The sequence below is a fragment of the Amaranthus tricolor genome, chromosome 10 (assembly GCF_026212465.1).
Source record: "Amaranthus tricolor cultivar Red isolate AtriRed21 chromosome 10, ASM2621246v1, whole genome shotgun sequence".
Classification (NCBI taxonomy): Eukaryota; Viridiplantae; Streptophyta; class Magnoliopsida; order Caryophyllales; family Amaranthaceae; genus Amaranthus; species Amaranthus tricolor.
Genome location: NC_080056.1, coordinates 13,093,521 through 13,115,047, shown reverse-complemented (window position 1 = coordinate 13,115,047; position 21,527 = coordinate 13,093,521). Strand labels below are relative to the sequence as shown.

At 30.0% G+C, this 21,527-nt stretch overlaps 1 protein-coding gene across 2 annotated transcripts; it reads right to left on the bottom strand.

Moving 5' to 3' along the window:
• Positions 1-1,153: 1,153 nt before the first annotated feature.
• LOC130825707 (ABC transporter C family member 10-like) lies at positions 1,154-14,372 on the bottom strand. Of its 2 annotated transcripts, XM_057691071.1 has the most exons (13): positions 14,240-14,353; positions 13,363-13,421; positions 6,320-8,397; positions 5,557-5,877; positions 5,385-5,471; positions 4,335-4,922; positions 3,106-3,270; positions 2,711-3,005; positions 2,418-2,632; positions 2,032-2,337; positions 1,793-1,856; positions 1,481-1,720; positions 1,154-1,377 (listed from the first exon to the last, which is right to left on the bottom strand). In XM_057691071.1, the coding sequence occupies exons 3-13, from the start codon at positions 8,363-8,365 to the stop codon at positions 1,262-1,264; spliced, it is 4,443 nt and encodes a 1,480-aa protein (XP_057547054.1). In that variant the 5' UTR covers positions 8,366-8,397; positions 13,363-13,421; positions 14,240-14,353; the 3' UTR covers positions 1,154-1,261. The 2 variants fall into 2 exon arrangements, with proteins under 2 accessions (XP_057547054.1, XP_057547055.1); XM_057691072.1 differs by lacking the exon at positions 13,363-13,421 and having other exon boundaries at positions 14,240-14,372.
• Between the last annotated feature and the right edge of the window lie 7,155 nt (positions 14,373-21,527).

Here is a 21,527-nt window from a genome sequence, read left to right as displayed (position 1 = left end):
GTAACTCTATTAAGTGAACACAATTATTTAAAATGCATTTTGTCCCTGATTTGAATCAGTATAATGGACATAAATGATTCATTAATGGACTAGTTGTAAGTTGACTAATAGAGCAAATTCGTGGGCTATAGAGACATAAAGATATCTAGTTATTTACATGGATTTTTAGTAGTGATATTGATACATATTAGACTAACCTTTCTGATCTTCTTCAAAAATCTTTTTCAGAATTTCATTGTTATATTTATAGGATTCTTTTGACATGAGTATGGCACTATTCTCAAATTAAGATTAGTAAGCCTTTGACATTTTCAAATATTATACCGTAAAAGGAGGTAATAAAGAGAATGCTTGGGGTCGCTAATAAGGAGTTTTAGTTATACAAGATTAGATAAGTCCTCCTATTTATTAGGATTAGTGTGTTTCATCTCTTGAAGAGTAAATATTAAAAATAAATAGGCATGTTCAAATGGATTAAATTGTTAATTATTTGTTCAACAGTTCAAACTCAAGTTTATTCGTATTATATATATATATATATATATATATATATATATATATATATATATATATATATATATGTATATATATATATATATGTATATATGCATATATATATATATGCATATATATATATATATATATATATATATATATATATATATATATATATATATATATATAAAAGACATGCGAAGAGATATTATCTTAATTATTATGTTACTTGCAACTTAAGTTTAGCATATGAAGGTATATATTTCTTTATTTTGTCATTTACTCAAGTAAGACCAATGAAGTGACAAGAACTTATTTATATAAGATGCATTTGGTCATAAAATCATCTATACACATAAGTTCCTGTCACTTTATTTGTCAAAATTTTAGACCTCCTATTCATTTTAAATGTCTCATTTGATTTTCCAACACTATTCATCAATTACTCTTATTATGTGATTTTTTTAATCTATAAGTCAAAACATATTTATTTGCAATCTTGTTTGATTCGTCTTAATGTAAATTTTATTAATATCAACTTTTTATTTTTTTTAATTAAGCAATTAATGATATTTAAGATTGAAAACGTGAATTAATAAATGTGCCAAAACTAATTGGAACATTTAAAGTAAATAGGAGGGAGTAATAGAGAAAACTATTAAAAAAGTGGTTTAGCTTTTTATGAGACTTAAATGAGTTAGATAATAAATTGTTTTAACTTAAGCTTTGTTTATTCGATAAGTATAGTTTCCCTAATGCCTTTGGTTTAATATGACTGCTGAGCAGAGTCAAAATGAGACCAATATTCCTTCACAAGTGTGCCAAATAACGACCCTTCCATCTTCATTAGCTTCATTGGATCATCATATTCCACCAATTTTCCTACAACAACATTATTAACTTCAAAATTTGCACTAAAATCTACAACTTAAACTATATTTACAGTAATTGAGCACAAAAATGTCATGCATTGAAATTGGCTTACCATCACTAATGGCTAAGACCTTCGTGCAATCCATAACAGTCGGTATCCTGTGGGCTACTGTGATCACAGTGCAATCAGCAAATTCTGTTCGTATTGTTTTTTGTAGAATCATGTCGGTTGCATTGTCGATTGATGCAGTTGCTTCATCGAGCACCAACACCTTGCTTCTCCTTAGTAAAGCACGACCTAGACAAAATAGTTGTCGCTGTCCCACGCTCCAGTTTGATCCATCCTCAATAACTAACATAAAATATTTAATATCAGGAATTCATTACTTTAACAATTTGTAAGCTCACAACATTAAAGTTTTACCTAAGGAATCTAAACCCTGCTCTTTCTCTTGGACGACCTCTTTGAGTTGGCACTTTCTAAGCACCTATACAAGAAAACAAGAATTGAACTTTCAGAGTCATCAAGCATTGCCAAAAGTATAGATGTTAAAGTAAATAACATATTTTGGGACCTCAACCCTCAACTTACCTTTTGGTTGAATTAGTTCCTTGACAATAAATTATATGAAAATATTTCGAGTAAAGAATCAACAACTATACCTCCCAAAGTTGTTCATCCTTATGCTGACTCAATGGATCTAAGTTGAATCTTACAGTGCCATTAAAGAGGGTAAAATCTTGGGGAATAATCCCTAGATGTGAGCGTAGATCGTGAAGTCCTATCGAACATATATCAATTCCATCAATCATTATCTTTCCTCCTACCGGTTCAACCAAGCGAAACAAAGCCCCAATTAAAGTAGTCTTTCCACTGCCAGTCCTACCAACAATACCAATTTTGTCTCCTCCTTCAAATGTGCAACTGATTCCTTTTAAGACCAAGGGTGTATCTGGCCTATATCTTATCTGTAGGACACCGATATTCTTTAGTGTAAGGTATTATGAAAAATTATCGAATGTGCAAGATGCGATTGCTGTAACGTTACCTTTAGATTGCATATTTCTACTTTACCAGTAAATGGCCAGTTTTGTGGAGGACGGTTGTCTTGAATAACTTCTGGAGCTTCACTTGGTATATGCATGTATTGATAGAGCCTCTCCACGCAAATTATATAGTTTGCTAATGTGCATTGATTTCGAATGGCAAAAACCATAGACATATTTAAAGAGAGACCATATGACAACGCCATTCCGATAAATCCTGCATTATGTTTTATATTCAATAATCTCAGTTTTGTTTACCTTGCAAAAAGAAAACAATAATAGTTAAAGCTCGTACCAGAACTGAATGTTCCAGTAGGAAGCATAACCATGCATAACGCTGCAGCTGCGAGAACAGTCGCACAGAGGGTCTCAAGCCTCTGCATTAGCCATTCATTTGCAGCAAAATTGTGGAAGTATGGACTTGCATTTGTGTCGATTATATCGAGGTTTTTAGAAAAGAAACGTTCTTCCTCCTCGAAAGCTCTAATTGTCATAGATCCAGCTATAGATTCAGCTAAATGGTTTGCTACCAAAGACTTGGTTGTACCGTTGATTCTCATCAACTCTTTAGCTGTCGCAAAATAGTATTTCTGTTGAAAAGTATGGTAAAATCATAAGAACGAAAACTTACTAAAACAATTATGAACACTTACGAATCTAGAAAGAATATCCTGCAAAAATAATGTTTACCTGCAACTGAATTATCATGTAAATAACTGGTATAGAGACAAACAGTACTTGCCAAGTAAAAACCGCCAAAACTACTAGATTAGCATAGGCATTTATAGTAACTGCAATGGATAATAGAAGGCTAAAAGGAACGTCAAGATCAACGATGCTCAAATCTGAAGAGAGCTGCAAAGAATACATAGGAAGAAGACATTAGTTCAGAACATGTCTTTCACTTGTAAATTTTTGCATGAAAAACTTGTATACGATGGAAGAATTATTTTGGAAAATTGCCTAATTTGTTATATGTTTATGAATCACGTACATTCTGGACGCATGATATTCAGGGCGTGTGATATTTTGGGATATGAATGAATATATAATGATAAGACAAATTCTTGGGAGAGACGGTCTTTTTGAGAGACCATTTCTAATTGGCCCGGCCTATTATATATTTTTTTAAAATTGTAACTAGGCATTAAGAATGATGTAGGTAGACATTTAAGATATTGAAACTAGGCATTAAGGATACGGTAAGTAAGCATTAAAGATAATGTAAGTAGACATTAAGAATACGGTATGTAGGTATTAATCTTTAATGGGTTGGGCTTGAGATACATCTCTCAAAGAGACGGTCTCCGAAGAGACTAGTTGTAATGATAATTGGTGATATTAGTTTAATTGGTTATAAATTATTTATTAATTTAATTGTCTATCTATATATAGGTTGTAGGTTGTTTCCAAAGATAACAAAGTCGTTGCAAAAAATGTATATGTTTTTTGAAATGATAATAGTCGTTGCTAAAAATAGTAATAACAAATTTCATTTAATTGTTTTCCCTACAATTAAGTCGTTGCAAAAGATAGACTATCATGTATTGCAACAACTTATGTTATTGAGAAAAACAAATATTTATCAACGATAACTGTTGTTGCTAAAAATGCAGAAGATTTTGCAACGACTTTTTCGTTGCAATAAACATTGTAGGAATCGCAACGACATTGCTTTTGCAACAATAAAACTCGTTGCAAAAAACGACAAACTTTTGCAACCACCAAAGTCGTTGCTAAAACCTTTCGCTACAGCTGTATCCACAATAACAGAAGTCGTTGCAAAAAAACATTTTTAGCGATGAAATGTGGTTTTTAGCAACCACTTATTTTGTTACTAAAAACGACTTTTCTTGTAGTGCACATCTGTGCACATTAATCATTTTAAAGAGATTATGACAGTGTTATGCTTAACATACCCGACTAAGTATTCTCCCGAGAGGTGTAGAGTCATAGAAAGACATTGGAGCGCGAAAAAGAGAAGTCAACAACTGAGAAAATATGGAGTTTGATGCATTAAAGCCCAATGTAACAGCAACAAAAGATCTCAAGAGTAAAAAGAATGTTGAGCTAGCTCCAATAATGAGGTAAACCACAATCAATTTCAAAGTGCTGACTCGAGATTTGTCAACACTAGAAGCCAACCAAATGTTCTGTGATATCTGGCCGATGGCAAAGATGAGGTGAAAAAATGTAGCCATAGCTAGGTATAAATAACCTTTGTTCTGATTAAGGTAGATTAAGTAAGGTTTAAGACCCGTGTCTCCTACTTCTCTTTCTTCTTGTTTAATCAATTGATCACATTCTGATGCACCAGATTGGTTCTGAATATCAGATTTCTTGATCTCTTTGGGAGAATTTCTGCGTTTTTTGGATGTGCCAACCTCAGTTAGCCTTTCGGTACCAGCGGTTTCTTTGTGTGCATTAACCAGATCTAAAAATTCCTTACTCGAGGCTAATAACTCATGATAAGGCCCTGATTGAAGGATTTCACCATTTGACATTAGCTGGAAATAACAACAGTTAGTAAACAGAATTTTAGAAAGCTGCATCTAAAGGTCTTCAATGGGCTAGAACCCCATTTTGTAAAGGCCGGGCCGAAAATGGGCTCTACTATAATTAAAATGAAGTGGGCTATAAAAGGATTTAATAAGGGCCGAAAACAGATCTTTGTAAATAACATTATTAATATATAGTTTAAATATTATAAATGACAATTTCAACGGAGATGATCAATATTTTTTCAATTTAATTATTAGAAATGATAATTTAATTGTTATAAATTGATAGATAGGGATTAAAACAATTTTTAGTAATAAAAAAGAGCCAGGCCATTTAAAGCCCATATTATATTTAAAGGGCCTTTATCTAACCCGGCTCATATTTACTTAAGCCCGATCCAACTCTTATCCAGCCCATTGAACACCCTTAGCTGCATTACATATTAGGAAAGTAAAGACTCGACTCACCAAACAACTGTGAAAACCTGGAAGAAAATCGACTTGGTGTGTTACAAGTAAAACAGTCTTTTCGGAAAGTGCTTCCATAATGTATTCCTGCCAGAAATTTAAAGGTTGAATACTAATTAATATTAAGAAAAAGAAATAGAGAATTAGTACATTTTAAGGGTTTAAGGATTACATTAAAGAGGCTAGTTGCAGTGTGTGCATCAACCGCGCTGAATGGATCATCTAAAAGATATATATCAGCATCCTGATATAATGCGCGAGCAAGTTGAATCCTTTGTTTCTGGCCACCACTTAGATTAACTCCTCTTTCCCCTATTTGGGTCATGTCACCATACGGAAGAAGCTCTAGATCCTTCACTAATGAACACCTCCGAAGAGATTCTTGGTACCTATGTTCGTCCATGGCAGACCCGAATAGAATATTCTCCCGTATTGTCCCTGTTTGGATCCAAGCTGTCTGGGAAACATAAGCGATACTCCCATACACTTCAACCTGAAGATAGTACCAATATAAGCAAAAAAAAAAAAAGAAAAAGTCTTTTTTGGCATGATAAGAACCAAACCAAACAATCAAATGCAAAGCAGTATCGGCCCGTTTAGTTAGTGATATTAAATGGTGGTAATGGGAATGATTTATAGTGTAAAATTTTATCAAAAGTTTCATATCATTCCCATCCTAATAAAACTTTGATTACAAAAAATATTTTTTTTTTTATAAATTTTCATTATCAGCTAATACCATCTCTTCTAATGATAATGCATTGAAATTAATTTTATGAAAAAAATGAAATGATTAAAGTTGGACAAGCATGGCCATCAAGGTAACCAAAAGATTTTTTAATCAAAATTACTCTAGTTTTCATTCTCATTACCACAGTTCATTACCACCTACCAAACGGATCGTATAAATAAGAGGAATGATTGTAAAAGCTTACATTTCCCTCCATGTATGGTACTTCTCCAAGAATTGCTGCAAGTATTGTTGATTTGCCTACGCCAACTTCTCCGCATATAGCAACCTTTTCACCAGGCCGAACCTCTAGATTTATGTCCCGTAATGTTGGTTTTGACGAATTCATTTCCCATGAAAGATTTGCATTCCTCATCAAAATGGCACGGTCCAAACAACCTAAAGTGCTTTTCTTTTTGACATTTTCAGTCCGAAGCTCGGGCTCCTCAAGAAACTTGACAATACGCGTAAATGCAACTCTTGCTTGAATGACAACACTAATAACATCAGGGATAGCTCTAATAGGGTCTTGTACTAGACGCAATGTAGCCACAAAAGTGAAAACATTGCTAGCATGTAGAGGAACGTTGATGAAATAACAAGCCCCGAATGTAGCTGCAGACACCAATACAGGGGACGACCAAAACAAAATTCCATTATAGGCCTTTTGCCATTGCACTCCTGATAACCACTCACTTTCCACTTTCCTTAAGCCCTCGATTACAGCCTTGAAGTGAGTTTCCCATGCATACAATTTAAGCACCTTCATGTTCACAAGAGCCTCGGAAAAAGCCTTTAATCTTCCATCTTGCGCAACCATAAGCTTGCTTTGGTACTTATGCTGCAATTTTGCAAGCGGGGTGTTGCAAAGAACGATTATAATAATCACGGTAAGTGCAGCAATCGTTGCAAGTCCTACTGAGTGTACCAAAATAAGTAATGAAATGCAAAGTTGAAGACTTGTAGTCCAAGTTTGATGAAACCAAAAAGGAAACTCACCGATCCTATAAGCATCAACTATAACATAATTCATTATCTCACCGGTAGAATGCTTCAACCTTGCAGCATTTGATAATCTTAGTTGCTTTTTGTAAATCGCTGCAGTGAGCATGGACCGTACTTTAAGGCCAATCAATCTACTCTGAAAGTACCAATGCCTTTCTGACAAAGATTCTAAGCTCTTTGCAATGAAGAGTGAAACGGCTAAAACATAGCCTTCGTATTCGAAAGCTTTGTTTCCCTCTGCAACCTCAATGAATGCATTCAACAAAAGAGGTCCTGCCGAAAGGGTGAGTATCTTTAAAAGAGAGAAAAACCCTGATATAAGCAACTCATTCCAATGGCATGCAACAATAGTCCACAAGATTGATGGTTTTGAAGACGGCTCATCCTGTTTTTGTTTATTTAACTTATTCATGAATCGTAGATAGCAAACTTCTGCTCTATCTAAGTCCCGTAATTTTGGAATGTTCTCTTCTTCAAGAGTCTTTTGCTTACTTAATTCCATCAAAGGATTCAACCACCAAAACGTTAACTTACTAAACCACCCCGCTCTGGCAAATGGGGAGACATCCCCGGCTGAATCACTCTTAGCCTCTCCATCAAGAGAAGTGTATAGAGTACTTCCATTTTCGATATTCCAACATTCATCGTTTTCATGGCCCTTGTAAGTACATAATAGCAACAAACTTGCTCCTATGAAAGAAAACATATCCAAGGCTATTTTCACTGTTATCTCGTGGTGCACAATGGCTGAAAAAACAGAAAAAAAACAGAATGTCGTAGCTAAAAGGAACGCAAAGATGGATACGATTCGCAATGAGGTTCTTGTGAAGTATTCTACTTTGAGATTAGCCATTAAACTCACTAACAACCATGTTAATCCTTGAAACAAATATAGAACCCACCAATGAATTGGCAAACTTGAATGACTAGTTCTCAAATTCTCCTCTAAAATCCAAATTCCTAAGCCTATGTAAATGATTCCCAAACAGGTATTAAACCCAACTGATGATATCTGCCAGTATGAGAAGTGCCTAGAACAAACAGAGAGCTTGAATCCCTTGGAGGAGACTTTGTAGCGTATGTTGAATAAGAGCAGTGCAAAGAGCAGAACATCACAAAAAATGGTGAAGGCATGGTTCAGGCAGGATGATGGGTGAGTGACAAACACGAAGCGAGGAATACAAGGCGCGGAATTGGGATTTGAACAATTAGATTGCCCACAAAATAGGTTCCAGAGATCCTCCATTTTCACCTTTCACTGCTCTTTTTCAACTGATTCTGCATCAAAAGACATAAAATTCACTCAGTATAGACAAATATATTATAGAACTTTATTAATAAATTGTGCAACTGTGTTTGTATGTGTTAGAGCAAGTGCCCAATCTACCAAATGTGATGGTGTTGTGAGCAACACAAGAGAGTCTTCGATGTGTCATGGTGATGGTACAATGAAAAACATGAGTGTGATGCACCAAAGGAGCCTTGGATTGTGCCTTGAACGAGGCAAGGCTCAAATGAAGGTATGCTCGATCGAAGTGTGAAGCAACAGCAGCAGGTAGTGAGCATCCATGGCTCGGTCGAGCGGAGTACAGGGGCAGTTTTTGCGACATTCTGTTTTGCAAGCTGTTTACTTTGGGGCTTCATGGGTTTTGCCCTGGGGTTTCTATTATGTTGTAGGCTATAAAAAGAGGCTTAGAACATCACTAGAAACATAAGAGGTGAGGCAAATACATTAGAGAAGCTAAGGCATTGGCTATTAGAGTGTTTTCTTTGTATTAGTGGCATTTGTGGAGTTTCACCATTAAAGGTGAAACCTTTATGGGTTAAGAGTGAACTCTTCACTATTGTAAGTTGAGTCATTAGTGTAATTGAGATTATATTAATGATAAGATACTTTATTTGAGGGGAAATATCCATAGAAGCCTCATAAACACATTGTTGTTGTTGTTTGTTGTGTCTCTTGTTTACTGCTCTGTTGTTTCACTCATCTTCTACATCGTTTTCTACCATTGTTGAGCACGAGCTATTCTCTTTCAATATGTAAATGAGATTTTTAGGGTTAGTTATGTGATTGTAGAGTTATAGTGTTTTAAGATGTGTATAGGAGTTAGGACTGCATGATTCATAAAATGATAACTGAATTAAGATCAATGTCAGCATAATTGTGATATCATCTCAAAATTATATGATGCTGTCTTCAATTCATTGATATGGGATAAACCGTTCCAATATAAAATCACTCGGCTAGTTTGTACTAGGATAGCTAATTTTTAATCTTCATGACTTTGTGTATGATTTAAAAATTCTACTAGAAGAAAACAAGTTTACATTATGGGGTTGCAAAGATTTTCAAATCTATCTACCCCTCAAACAAACCCGTGTGTTTGTTGAAGTACTTCACATATGAGAAGATCCTACATCACTAAAATATTAAGTTATCAATTGCATTCTACCATATGATTTTGCCAAAGAGTGAACCTTACTAAGTGTATATGCAAGCCAACGATCATTATTCGTTGATTTGTGGGCCTGAGTCCACGGATGTCCTATGAGCGTGTCCACACGAGTGGCCCATGAGGTGATTATGTGACCAATAATTGTTACTACCCAACAGTTTTAAGGTTACTCAAGAGATTTATCATGGATTCAACAGATAGTAACAGTAGATCAACTGCATCATCCTGTTTTTGCATTTCCAGACTATTATTGCAATGGCAACAGAAGTCATATTTTTGGACTGTAGTACATAATAGGAGTGTGTTTTAGACCTCTTCACGGATAATTATACATCTCATTACAAATTTTTACCATATACAATCAATTAAAAATATAGTATCCTTTAGTTACAATGGATAATTATCGGATATCATAATTATTTATGTAAAAAACTTATTTTCATTAAAATATTTTGTAATAAATTAAGAAAAAAAATTAATTTTGAAATATATTTTTGTTATAGATAATGATATATATATATATATATATATATATATATATATATATATATATATATATATATATATATATATATATATATATATATATATATATATATATATATATATATATATATATATATATATATATATATTACTTACATGGCTATTATTAAAAAAATTATACAAATTAAATAGATTACTAATTATAATTAAATAATTAGGAAAAGACACCATTGAAAGAAATTTCAAATGATGATTCTATCACCTATATTTGACAAATTTATAATACATAAATAAATAAATTAGGTTTTATGTTAATTATTATAGTAAAAAATTTGTTCTTTCGGCTGAAAACGTATTTTAAGCTTTTACAAAGACATTGAATATTTAAATTATTTTTTAATTATTTTTATGTGTGAAAATTTTTTATTGTTTTTATGTAATTACTTATAATTATTTATGTTGTTTAGTGTATAATTTTATGATTATGTTTTACATCCATTAGAAATATGTCTCTCAATCAAATAGTAATACTTTTACACTTTTAAAACCAATCAATTTATAGTTTTTAATATGATTTAGAATTCATATAATAGGTTATTTACGTATATAGAATTACTAAATTTTTATAAATAATTCATAATTCATAAATCGTTCTGGACGCATCAATCTATCTAGTATTAGTATAATAGTTGTGAAGATCTGTACATGCAATATCGCATGGGTAATTCATGCAACTAAATCTCATACATTAGAGTATCTAATTTAGAGTATACACGCAGGTTGATGAAGAATGATATATTCTATATTCAAGGAATTTCATTGAATGGAAACAAAACAATTCATGATAAATTTATTAGTTATAACATTTATTAGAATATACTTACTCTGTTCTGTTTTACCCGCTATATAAGGGTTTTACATGAGAATTAAGAAATTAGCATATTTGTATTAAATAGACCATTATAGCATTTTAGGAGATAAGTGTAAAAAGGTTAATAAGATATGAGTATGGCAAAAATTAGGGGCAAAATAGATATTTACATTTTGCTAGGAATAGTAATGCTGCAAGAAATTTGATACTGTTGAATAAGGAAAGCGTATCAAGTATAATGAAAGGGAGAAAGTATTTCATATCATGGAATGGAAATAGAACGATTCATAAGCTTTGGGTTGAGTTACTTGTTTGACATAGTATCAGAAGTAAATGTGACAAAAAGTTTAGAGGGTTCGAATCTCATCCTCATCTTATTATTTCAAGTGGAATGTTAGCATTTGCTATAAGGAGCGTCTGTGCTGCATCCGTAATTCCATATTTCTTTAGGAGGCATGTTAAAAGTATTTAATATATTCTCAGCTTAAACTTTTTGTTAAGTTGGTTTCTTAAAAATATTATAAGAACGTTGGATAATAGTTCAAGCATTATAGCTACTTATACTCCATCTGACCCTTTGATTTGCACTTTAAAACTCAAATATGTGAGAGTTTTGAGTCCTTGGGTATGGTAAAAACTCAAAAGTAAAGGATATTGGGAGTAATAATTTAGAACAAAAGCTTATAGGAAATCCAAGTGAAAGAAACACTCTGATATAGTGTAGAACAAGTTTTTGACCACAATCATTAGCTTAAATATTTGGTTGATTGATGAATAAGTGACTTAATAGAGCCTTAGAGTTGTTTAGTAGTTATACTCTAACGGTCTCATCTCTGCATTTGTGCTACGTGCCGAATCAACTTGACTATTATTATCCTATAATATATGTTATGCAATTCCACATTAATAAAATTTTTTAATTAAATAATTTAGATTATAGCTTAGTCAAGCCCGGGCCTAAATTTCTCTGAATGCACATAACATAACATGAGCACGGTTCCTAACAAGCTAGTTAAGAAGAAAAAGACAAGTAGTAACTGAGCAGCAGATCCATCGTCCAGCCATAATTGAGCTAATATAAGCATTCCTAAAATATTCCTATCACTCTTGTTTTCTTCTGTTGGACATTTATTTTCTTTATGTTCATGATTCATGATATGAACTTGGTTTCAAATCATTGTGTATTGTAACAAAACTCCAAAGGGTAAAGCCAATTATTTCAACTCATAGGGATAAAGTGTTCTGACTTCTGTCAAAGTAATGTGATAAGGTGTCTCACTGATTTTGTATATTTTCCTTTATTAGCAATGATCTCACTCTTATTCTTTAAATTGTATTTAACAAATTTATATTTACTCTCCATCTTAATCAATTATATTCTCCAACATAATCCACTTTTCCACTAAATTTCACACATTTTACAACTTGAACAAAGTGAGAGCAACAAAGGTAGCTAAGTAAGAACTTACGGCCCATTTGGTTAGTGATATTAAATAGTGATTTATAGTGTAAAATTTCAAAAAAAGTTTCATATCATTCTCATAGTAATGAAACTTTGATCAAAAAAATTATTTACAAATTTTCATTATCATCTAATACCAACTCTCATAATGGTAATAAGTTGGAAATAATTTTATGAAGAAAATGAGATGATTAAAGTTAGATAAGCATGACTATCAAGATAGCTAAAAGTTTTTGCAATCAAAATTACACTAGTTTTTCATTCTTATTACCACCGTTTATTATCACCTACCAAACGGACTATTAAAATTCTAATATATTTCAATCAACTAAATATTGCATAATAATTAAAAGGAAAATCTACTTTTAAAAATTTTACTTCGGTTGTTTATCTTTTAAAAAATCTATCTTTAACTTAGTTTTTAAAAATCTCATCTTTGCTTTATTCATCCTTTTAGAGGTCCAAATAATAAGATGATCATGCATGTCATTTATCATTTTTATAAAGAGTTAACAAGAGAAATTAATAAATTTTTTTGAAAGAAAAAATGAGTAAAGGTGGATTTGTTTTTCTAAAAAAAGACGAAAAGTGAAATATTAAAAAAAATAATCAACTAAAGTTGTGATTTTTAAAAATAAATTTTTTAATTATAGTACTGCAACTATTTTTTAAGTTTTAAAATGATGCAACTCTATCCTATCCTATTAGTATAAAATACTCCTTCCGTCCTATTTAATTTGTTTTGGTCTGTTTCACTTAATTTGTTTCATTTTTATTTTTGAACAATGATCAATCATTTTCTTTTAATTTCTATATACTTAATCTCACTTTTAATTTCATCCACACAATTTATTTTCTGTTTTCATTTATTACTACTTTCTTAAAAATAACTCAAATTCTCGATGTGCATCAAAGAGGATAGAGTAATTTTTACAAAATAAAATAAGGACAAATATTAATTTACTAACAGTATCTGAGTTCTGTCTGCACCAAATTTTTGTTGCTACTCCAAGATCTTTACTATCTCCTACAAGAAGAACTCATGATAATCAACGTAAATGCAAATTATTTTATTTGAGTTAAAAAGAAAAGATAATTTCTACATATTACTAATCTAAATATCCAATACTCCATCTCTGAGGAAATTTCATGCAAAAAATAACGTCTCTACTTTATACTCCTTTGTTTAGATTTATGCTCCTCCATCCGTTTTAAAAAAACTGCTAAAAACTTTATAACCTTTTCATTAAAACCAAAGTTTACAAAAAAAAATAAAAATTTTCAAATCAGTGAAAAATCATCTCAAACTCAACAATCTTCTCATTAATATCATGCAAACTTATAGGGTAGGGTGTGTTTGATTTGAAAAAAAATTATTTTTGGATTCAATAGTTTCTTATGAATATTAGTATATACATATAAGTTTAATGAATTATTTTTTTTTACCAATGAATTTTAAAATGAATCTAATTAGATTTGTGTACAGTCAACACTTCTTTTATACAAGTGTTACATAAATTTATCAATGTAAGATATATTCACGGTCGCGCCTCACACATCAGTGATATAAAAAATCCCTACACTAAAGATGTTATACTCTATTAATGAAATTATAAATATTTATCTCAAATGTATTAGTATCATATTGTACTTCACTTTTCCTCATAATTTCTCATTGTTTTCCATCTACCCAAACAAAAAAAATTATATATTTTACATTTTTCATATAATTTTCTTGAAAATTGAAGTAATTTATTTTGGCGAAACCAAATTCACTCCATTCAACCTCAAAACAAAGTCAAAAGAAATTAAAAATAGAGTTTGGAAGGATCGGACTATACTTACATAAACATGGAGGAAAAACCATTCGCAAGATAATATTCTGATGAGAAACAGAAGTCTCAGTATGTGTGAAAGAAGAAACAGAGAAATATTTTGGAATGAAGTAGTCTCTTTCAATTACCCTATTTTATAGAAGTATGTCGAATTATATTATTATTCTATTAATAATAATAAATATCAATTCCACTATAAGGTCATACTCCTTCCCTTTTAGTGAAAAAAATTCAAAATGAATAAGACAAACTAAAATGAAAAGAGGTAGTAAATTGAAAAAGACAGAAAAAATATTTGTTATTGATCTACCACCTTTTTATGTAATTCATTCCTTAAAAGTTGTTTAATAAGAAATGTTTCAAACAATTAAGAAAAATAAAATCTTTTAGATAATAGATTTATTATTTTATTAAATAATAAATTTAATAGAAAAAACTAAAGACTAGTATTAGCATTAAAAAATGTTAAATTAAATATGGTGAAAAAAATATAAAAACCATAATTATTAAAAATATATTTAAATAAATCAGGAAAAAAAATATAGGAACCATAAGCGTTATAAAAATGAAAATAAAAGTTAGTGAAAATCATATGAGGACTATAAGTATTAACAAAATATTAAAATAATTATAAATAAGATTATTATATCTAAAATTTGCTATACAAAATAGAAAATTTTTGAATAACAAATAAAAGTAGCCAAATATCAAAATAAAAAAACTTAAAAAAAAAAAAAACCCAAAATGACAATTATAAAAACTTTAAGGAACAAAAAGAGTATTATCATTTTTTTTATAAATTTAATCCACATAATTTTCTCTCTCACTTCATTGATTTTCAACTATTTGTCATTTTCTTTACTAATGGGAAGAGAAGGAGTATTAATAAAGTAATATATTAATAAACGGGTAATAAATATTCATTTTCCTCTTTTCTTTCCAAATTTAGCTATAAGATTGTAACAATTTTTTTATTGTTAAATAAAGTAATATATTAATAAAAGGAGATTGTAAGCATTTTATTATTGTCAAATGTAGAGTAATTTACTTCTTTCACTATTTACTCACACACTCACACAATATATTTAATTAATTGACCTTTTATGTTATATCATCTCACTATTCGTTACTCACATTTTAAAGATGCTTTAATGTTTAGTTCAGTTCATCTACTTATAAAAACTTTATTGTTTTAATATAAAATACCTTTTGTTCCACTTTGATTTTCTTCACTTATTAAAATGAGTTGTTTTAAATCTTTTTCGCATATATACATGAAAGTTGTACTATCTATATAATACTATAATCAATTGGTTGGACTAAAGAAATCATGTTGATACACTCCCTTTTTCAATATATTTTTAAATATATATATTCATATATTTCTCACTAAATTATTTTGTGCAGAAAATTTTAAAATTATGTTATAATTTATTGCTTTTCATATTTTAGTTAACAATAAATGAAGAGTATATTGTATATATTTTTTGTACAAAAAAAATATATTTAGTGGCTGTTATATAATCCTTTTCAGCTAGTAATTTATGTTTATTTGTCAGGTACTACTTTAAAATCTAACATTGGAATTTTTCAATAACTTTATCGGAATATATAATATGATTTTTAAATTATTATCTTTCTCATATTTTTCAAGTAACTTAATATTTAATAAAATAATATTTTTATTATCTATCTCAGCATTATTATTTCTATATTATAAAAAGAAAATTCTTAATTTTTTCAAAAATTCAATATGTGAAGACCAAATCTGAGGGAATATAATAATATAACCACAAATTATTGATAGAATTTAGAATTATAAATTTATGATTGAGTATATAATATACTCTTCATCTGCAAAAACATGGCCAATTTGTCAATAAAAAAGTTAGTATGAGCCTAACACACACTTTTATGTGCCGAGCCAAAATTTGATTATGGTTCTTTTGTTTTATATTTTACATATATATAATTCAGAATTAATTATGTTTATCATGACATAGAGCCTTAAACTGCCCAGCTTATATATATTACTCCCTCCGATCTTATGAATTAGTTCCATTTGCTTGGGCACGGATATTAAGGATTGTGTAGGGTCCATTAAAAAGGATAAATAGTAAAGGGTAAGTAGTGAAGGATAAGTAGTGAAGGGTAGTTGGGTAAGTAAGGTATATGGGGGTATATTCGTAATTACTTGTGTGAACTAAGGGTATTTAAATAAAAAAGGATTGCCAAAAATAGAAATGGGACTAATTCAAAGGTTTTGCCAAATAAGGAAATTGGACTAATTCATAAGATCGGAGGGAGTATTTACTCTATTTAGTATTGTTATGTACTTAGTGTAGTTGATGTATGTGTTTTTGGTTGTTTATTTTAGTTGTAAATTCTTCCTTAATAGCCATATCATTACAACATTTTCCATTTTGTCTTGAATGGCAAGCAAAACATAATAAATAAATAAGATATACCTACATACTATTATTGCGCAAGAGAATTCTTAGCAAAATTTTTATTCATTTGTTGAATATTTATTTTTTATCCTTAGAATTTTTTCCGAGAAAAATATTTATGAATGCAAGTTTTAATATGTGTCACTGAAATAAACAACTTTAGTTTAGAGCTAACTATATATATGGATTATTCATATTCAACTCCAAAATTTCCTCCTACTAGTCCCTATATAGTCTTAAGTATTATGATTATATCTCATTACAATAAATTTAACTTTTTGCAACATTGGATTTAGTGGCATCAAAAAATTAACACTGATTTATATTTTTAATGTAATAATTGTCGGTTCTTATTTTAAGTTTTACTATAAAGTGATTTAGTGACATTTTATTTGGCCTTTACTGGCATATGTAATTGTTACTATAGTCCATAGTGACATTTATGAAAAATATCACTAGATCTTATGTTGCGAAAAACTTTCGTATAATTTTTTATTATGCTGCTAAAGGGTCTAAGAAATGTCACTAAATTCATTATATATACTATTAGAAATTTAAAATATTAACATTTAAATTAAATGTCGCTAAATATATCCCAATAAAGCAAATTATGTTGTAGTGTGTGGTATAACATTTATGTTGCTATGTTCTAATTATAGTAATATAATATTAATAGTAAAATATTTTTAATCTTAACTAAAAGATATTCAACTCAAAATACTCATATGAAAGGATGATATGGAAGAATTCAAACTAACACTTTGTTAAATTGAGTTAAACTTATTGTTAATATCAACATACAATCGAAAAGATACAAGATGTATACTTAATAAGCCAAGAAGATATATCCTAAAATCATATGGCAATGCGAGTAAGGGCGCCAATGACTTATAAAATGTGCACATTAATTTTAATTCATCAATTTGGAATAAACCAATTCGAACACAATGACACGTGAGAGTAGCGATCTTTACTACGACTACAAAATCTACACTATTCACATGAGAATGAGGGCAGAGTAATTTTGTGGAGCTAAAAAATTAGACGTGGCCAATTCTAATCGCCTCTCTAATTTCGTCTTTTTTTCAGAGAGAAAATAGAAGGAAATATAGTCGCTATCAACTATGGAACTAAACAATCTTTCAAAATTCAAATTACAAACACTAAGATTAAGAATTTAAGATTAAAAAATAACACATTAACAATTTAACATTAACAAATAAAAATTAACAAATATTTAAAGAGGATATACAAAAAAATGGGAATGGAGGTGGGGCAACACCATGTAGAAATAAAAAACAATTTTTATTTTTATTTTTTTTAAAAAAACGTGTCCTTGACTCCTTGCCGTGTCCCTTCCGTGTCCTTGCCGTGTCCGCGTGTCCGGAAAAATATTAAAATATTGGACACTTCATTTGACGTGTCGGACACGAATTTTAGCGTGTCCGTCGCGTGTCCGTGTCCGACACGCGACACGAATGTTCAGTGGCGTGTCTGTGTATTCCAGATGTATCTAGTATATTCATTTAATATTTGTTTTTGCTTTTTTTTTTTTCTTTTTTTTTTCTTTTCTTTCTATTTTAATGCGTTTGCCCTAGGTTAATTTATATACGAATTTGCAAGTAACTTTCTAATATATACGATCCACTGCTACATTGTAATGCCTTTCACATTTCTCCTACCTGCTCTTTGTCGGGGGTATGAGTATGAATTATTTGTCTTCTATCCCTAGATTTTTACTATATGCAAGATTAACTGGGTTTGATGATCACGATATGATGGTTTAATAAAATATAGTAGTTAGATTAAAGTGATATTTGATGCATAATATTACTTCAATTATTTTTCTTTTTGCTGAAATAATATACTCCTCTAACTTTGTTGTAGAAACTAATATTTAAAAAATTTCAATATATTTATGTCATAAAAAGTAACTTTAAAGAGAATTAGGAGTACTATTTGAGATTTGCTCGTTTATAGCTATGATTCTGTTTTTTTACTTGTAATCAATTTTATGGAGAAAGAGATTAATCAATACCTAAAGTTTTGTCTATTATCAAAACCATCAAATTGATAATAAATTCAATTGGAACAAAAATATAATGTATATGACTCAAGCCAGATCATACCATCTAATGGTATAAATACTGTACACCAAATCATAGCATCTAATGGTATAAATATTGTACACCAAAACACCATGTGTATTTATACCGATTACTTCATAAGTGCATATGTCCTGCATCTATCAGTCTTTAATTAACAAAATAAATTCAATGTGGAGTTCAAATCCTATCCTATACAACACGCAGATCAATACCAGCCAAACTTAATTAATGTCTATTTTTATGGAATCTGTATTTACTTGAGACAACTTTAAAATAAAAATCTCATATGCTAATAATTGTATTAGTTGGCTATTCAACCCATATATAGAAAACGCTTTACAGTGAAACTGTCGCACGAGAATTTGTGATTAAAGTTCTATACTTGGATTGATTAAACTTCGTAAAGCAGAATATCCAGTGCTTCACGATAGCACGAAATACATTGAGGTATATTGTCACTTCACCCGAGATAAGCTTATGGAAGATCTCATCCAGCTCACTTACCTTCTTACTTCTAGTCAATTGGCAAACATGCTCACAAAGATTCTTTCTTCCCACTATTTCAATGATTTACTTTCCAAACTTGGCATGTTTTCTACCACTTTTAGTCAGTAATCAGTTGTTTATTCAGTTAGTTTGTTTCCCTTTCTGTTTGGTTAGCATACAATTAGTTATTATAACTTACGTTCTTGTAATTCTGTCCCTTGCACTTTATAAGTGCCTTTGATGTTGTTTCTTTTATTCAATCAATATTACGCAATCATTCAGTATTTTTTTCCTTATTGTTTATCCTTTTCTGTTCTTGCAATGCAATTATAACAGAGGAAGGTATTGAAACAACTATAAGTAGTTAGAACACCTACTTATCACCTTAAAATGTCATCTGTTGAATTTCTGCGTTAAAATGTATATAAATTTCAACATTAAAAATTTGCAATAGGTTTAGCATATAACATAATTCGTAAAAACATATACTTATTGTGCACCTACTTATTTACATTAAATATCTTGTGTTTAATTACCTATAATAATCCAAATGTTTTGACGATTTTTCTATAATAACCTGAAATTTTGATTAACCATTAATAATATTAATTATACAATCACTTACCCAATAATGTTATTCACAATAATAACCTATTATTGTAGATTAATTTAAAAAAAAAAGGAAAAATAAAAATAACTAACATAAAATAAATAATTAAAAGATTAAAAAATTCAAAAAACAAAGTATCCTTTCCCCACTGCCAAAACCCACTTCTGCCACAAACTACAACCCACTTTGGCCACCCTTCCTCAACCAGTTCCCCTCCCCGGCGAGCCCTCCCTCCAAGCGAATACCCTCTCCTCTCTTTCCACTACCCACCATTCTCTATGATATTGACTCCACAATCTTTCACTTGCTTCTTTAACTTGTTGATCTTTTCCATTATTGATTAAACCGCCATTTTTGCATTTAATGAAATGATTTCAAGATATAGTCTTCCGAGTAAGCTTGATTTTTGAGAACTTTTTATTACCTTGTCATAAAGAAAGAAACTTGGAGAATCAAAATCTAAGAGTCTCAAATAGAGTAACTTTGCAATATGTTAGGGTATAATGACAAATGGGTGGTTGTTGAATGTGATGTTGGGGCAATATATCGATGCGGATGAATTGAAGCAATAGAGAAGATGAAGCATTAATAAATTATTTAGAGGTGATGGTGATCATGATTAGCATGATAAGGTGTATTTGATGGAAATAAATGATTAATTAATGATGGAAATAGAGTAATTCGATATGAAATGGACATGATGAAGCATTTGAAAATAGAATAAGGAATATGTTATATGGTGACAACGAAGATGAAGATCCATGGCAAATTACGTCATTACAGATGATGAACAAGGAATGAGGGAGGTGAGGTTGTTGTGGCAGTGGGGGAGGGGCATCGAGAGGGTAAAGGTAAGTTTTTGTTTTTTTTTTATTAATCTTTTTATTTTTCTAATTTTATTTTAATTTAGATTTTTTTTGTTTGCAAAAGTTACATGTCACAGCAGGTTACCAATTACTTCGGTATAATCTTCGCATATATCCTATTTATGATTAATCAATAGTTGAGATTATTATAGAAAAATTGAATAAATATTGAATTATTATAGATAATGTTTCCTAGTTAAAATATTTACTATTATCTCAAAAAAAAAATTAAAATTGTGCAATGCTTAATTTTAGTGTTAAAAATGGTAATTTGACCATTAAAAAACTTCTATCAATTTAAGCACCTTCATTAATACGTAAAAACATCTACTTACGGCAGTTTTTAAACCTACTTATTACCTATAATGTCACGTGTTCAATTTGTGCATTAAAATAGAGTGATTTGAACATTAAAAATTTACATTAATTTTAGCACCTGTATTAATTCATAAAAACACCTGCTTTATATTGTTAAAAACATACTTTAAGTATTTAAAATACTTTTTTTTAGTTATGGAAACAATTTGATTCATTTTACTAAAGATCATAAACAAGATATGAACATCTTAAATATCATCAATAATATTTATAATACCTTAATTATGTAGCAAGCCCATTTTAAATCACCATGAATTCTGTTAAAACAAACATTAGTATAGTGATTTTAAAGCTTACACTTACGTTTCTCTTTTAACGTTCTTATTCAGCATTTAAACTTTTTAAGCTCGGTTGTCATAGTAAATAACCAAAATTATTTTAAAATTAAATTAAATAAAAA

Coding starts and splice junctions, on each gene's coding strand:
- LOC130825707 (XM_057691072.1), bottom strand. CDS start 8,365: ATGGAGGATCTCTGGAACCTATTTTGTGGGCAATCTAATTGTTCAAAT. Junction 3,006..3,105: donor ACATGATAATTCAGTTGCAG/GTAAACATTATT, acceptor ACTTTTCAACAG/AAATACTATTTTGCGACAGC. Junction 1,721..1,792: donor GCAGGGTTTAGATTCCTTAG/GTAAAACTTTAA, acceptor ATTTTATGTTAG/TTATTGAGGATGGATCAAAC.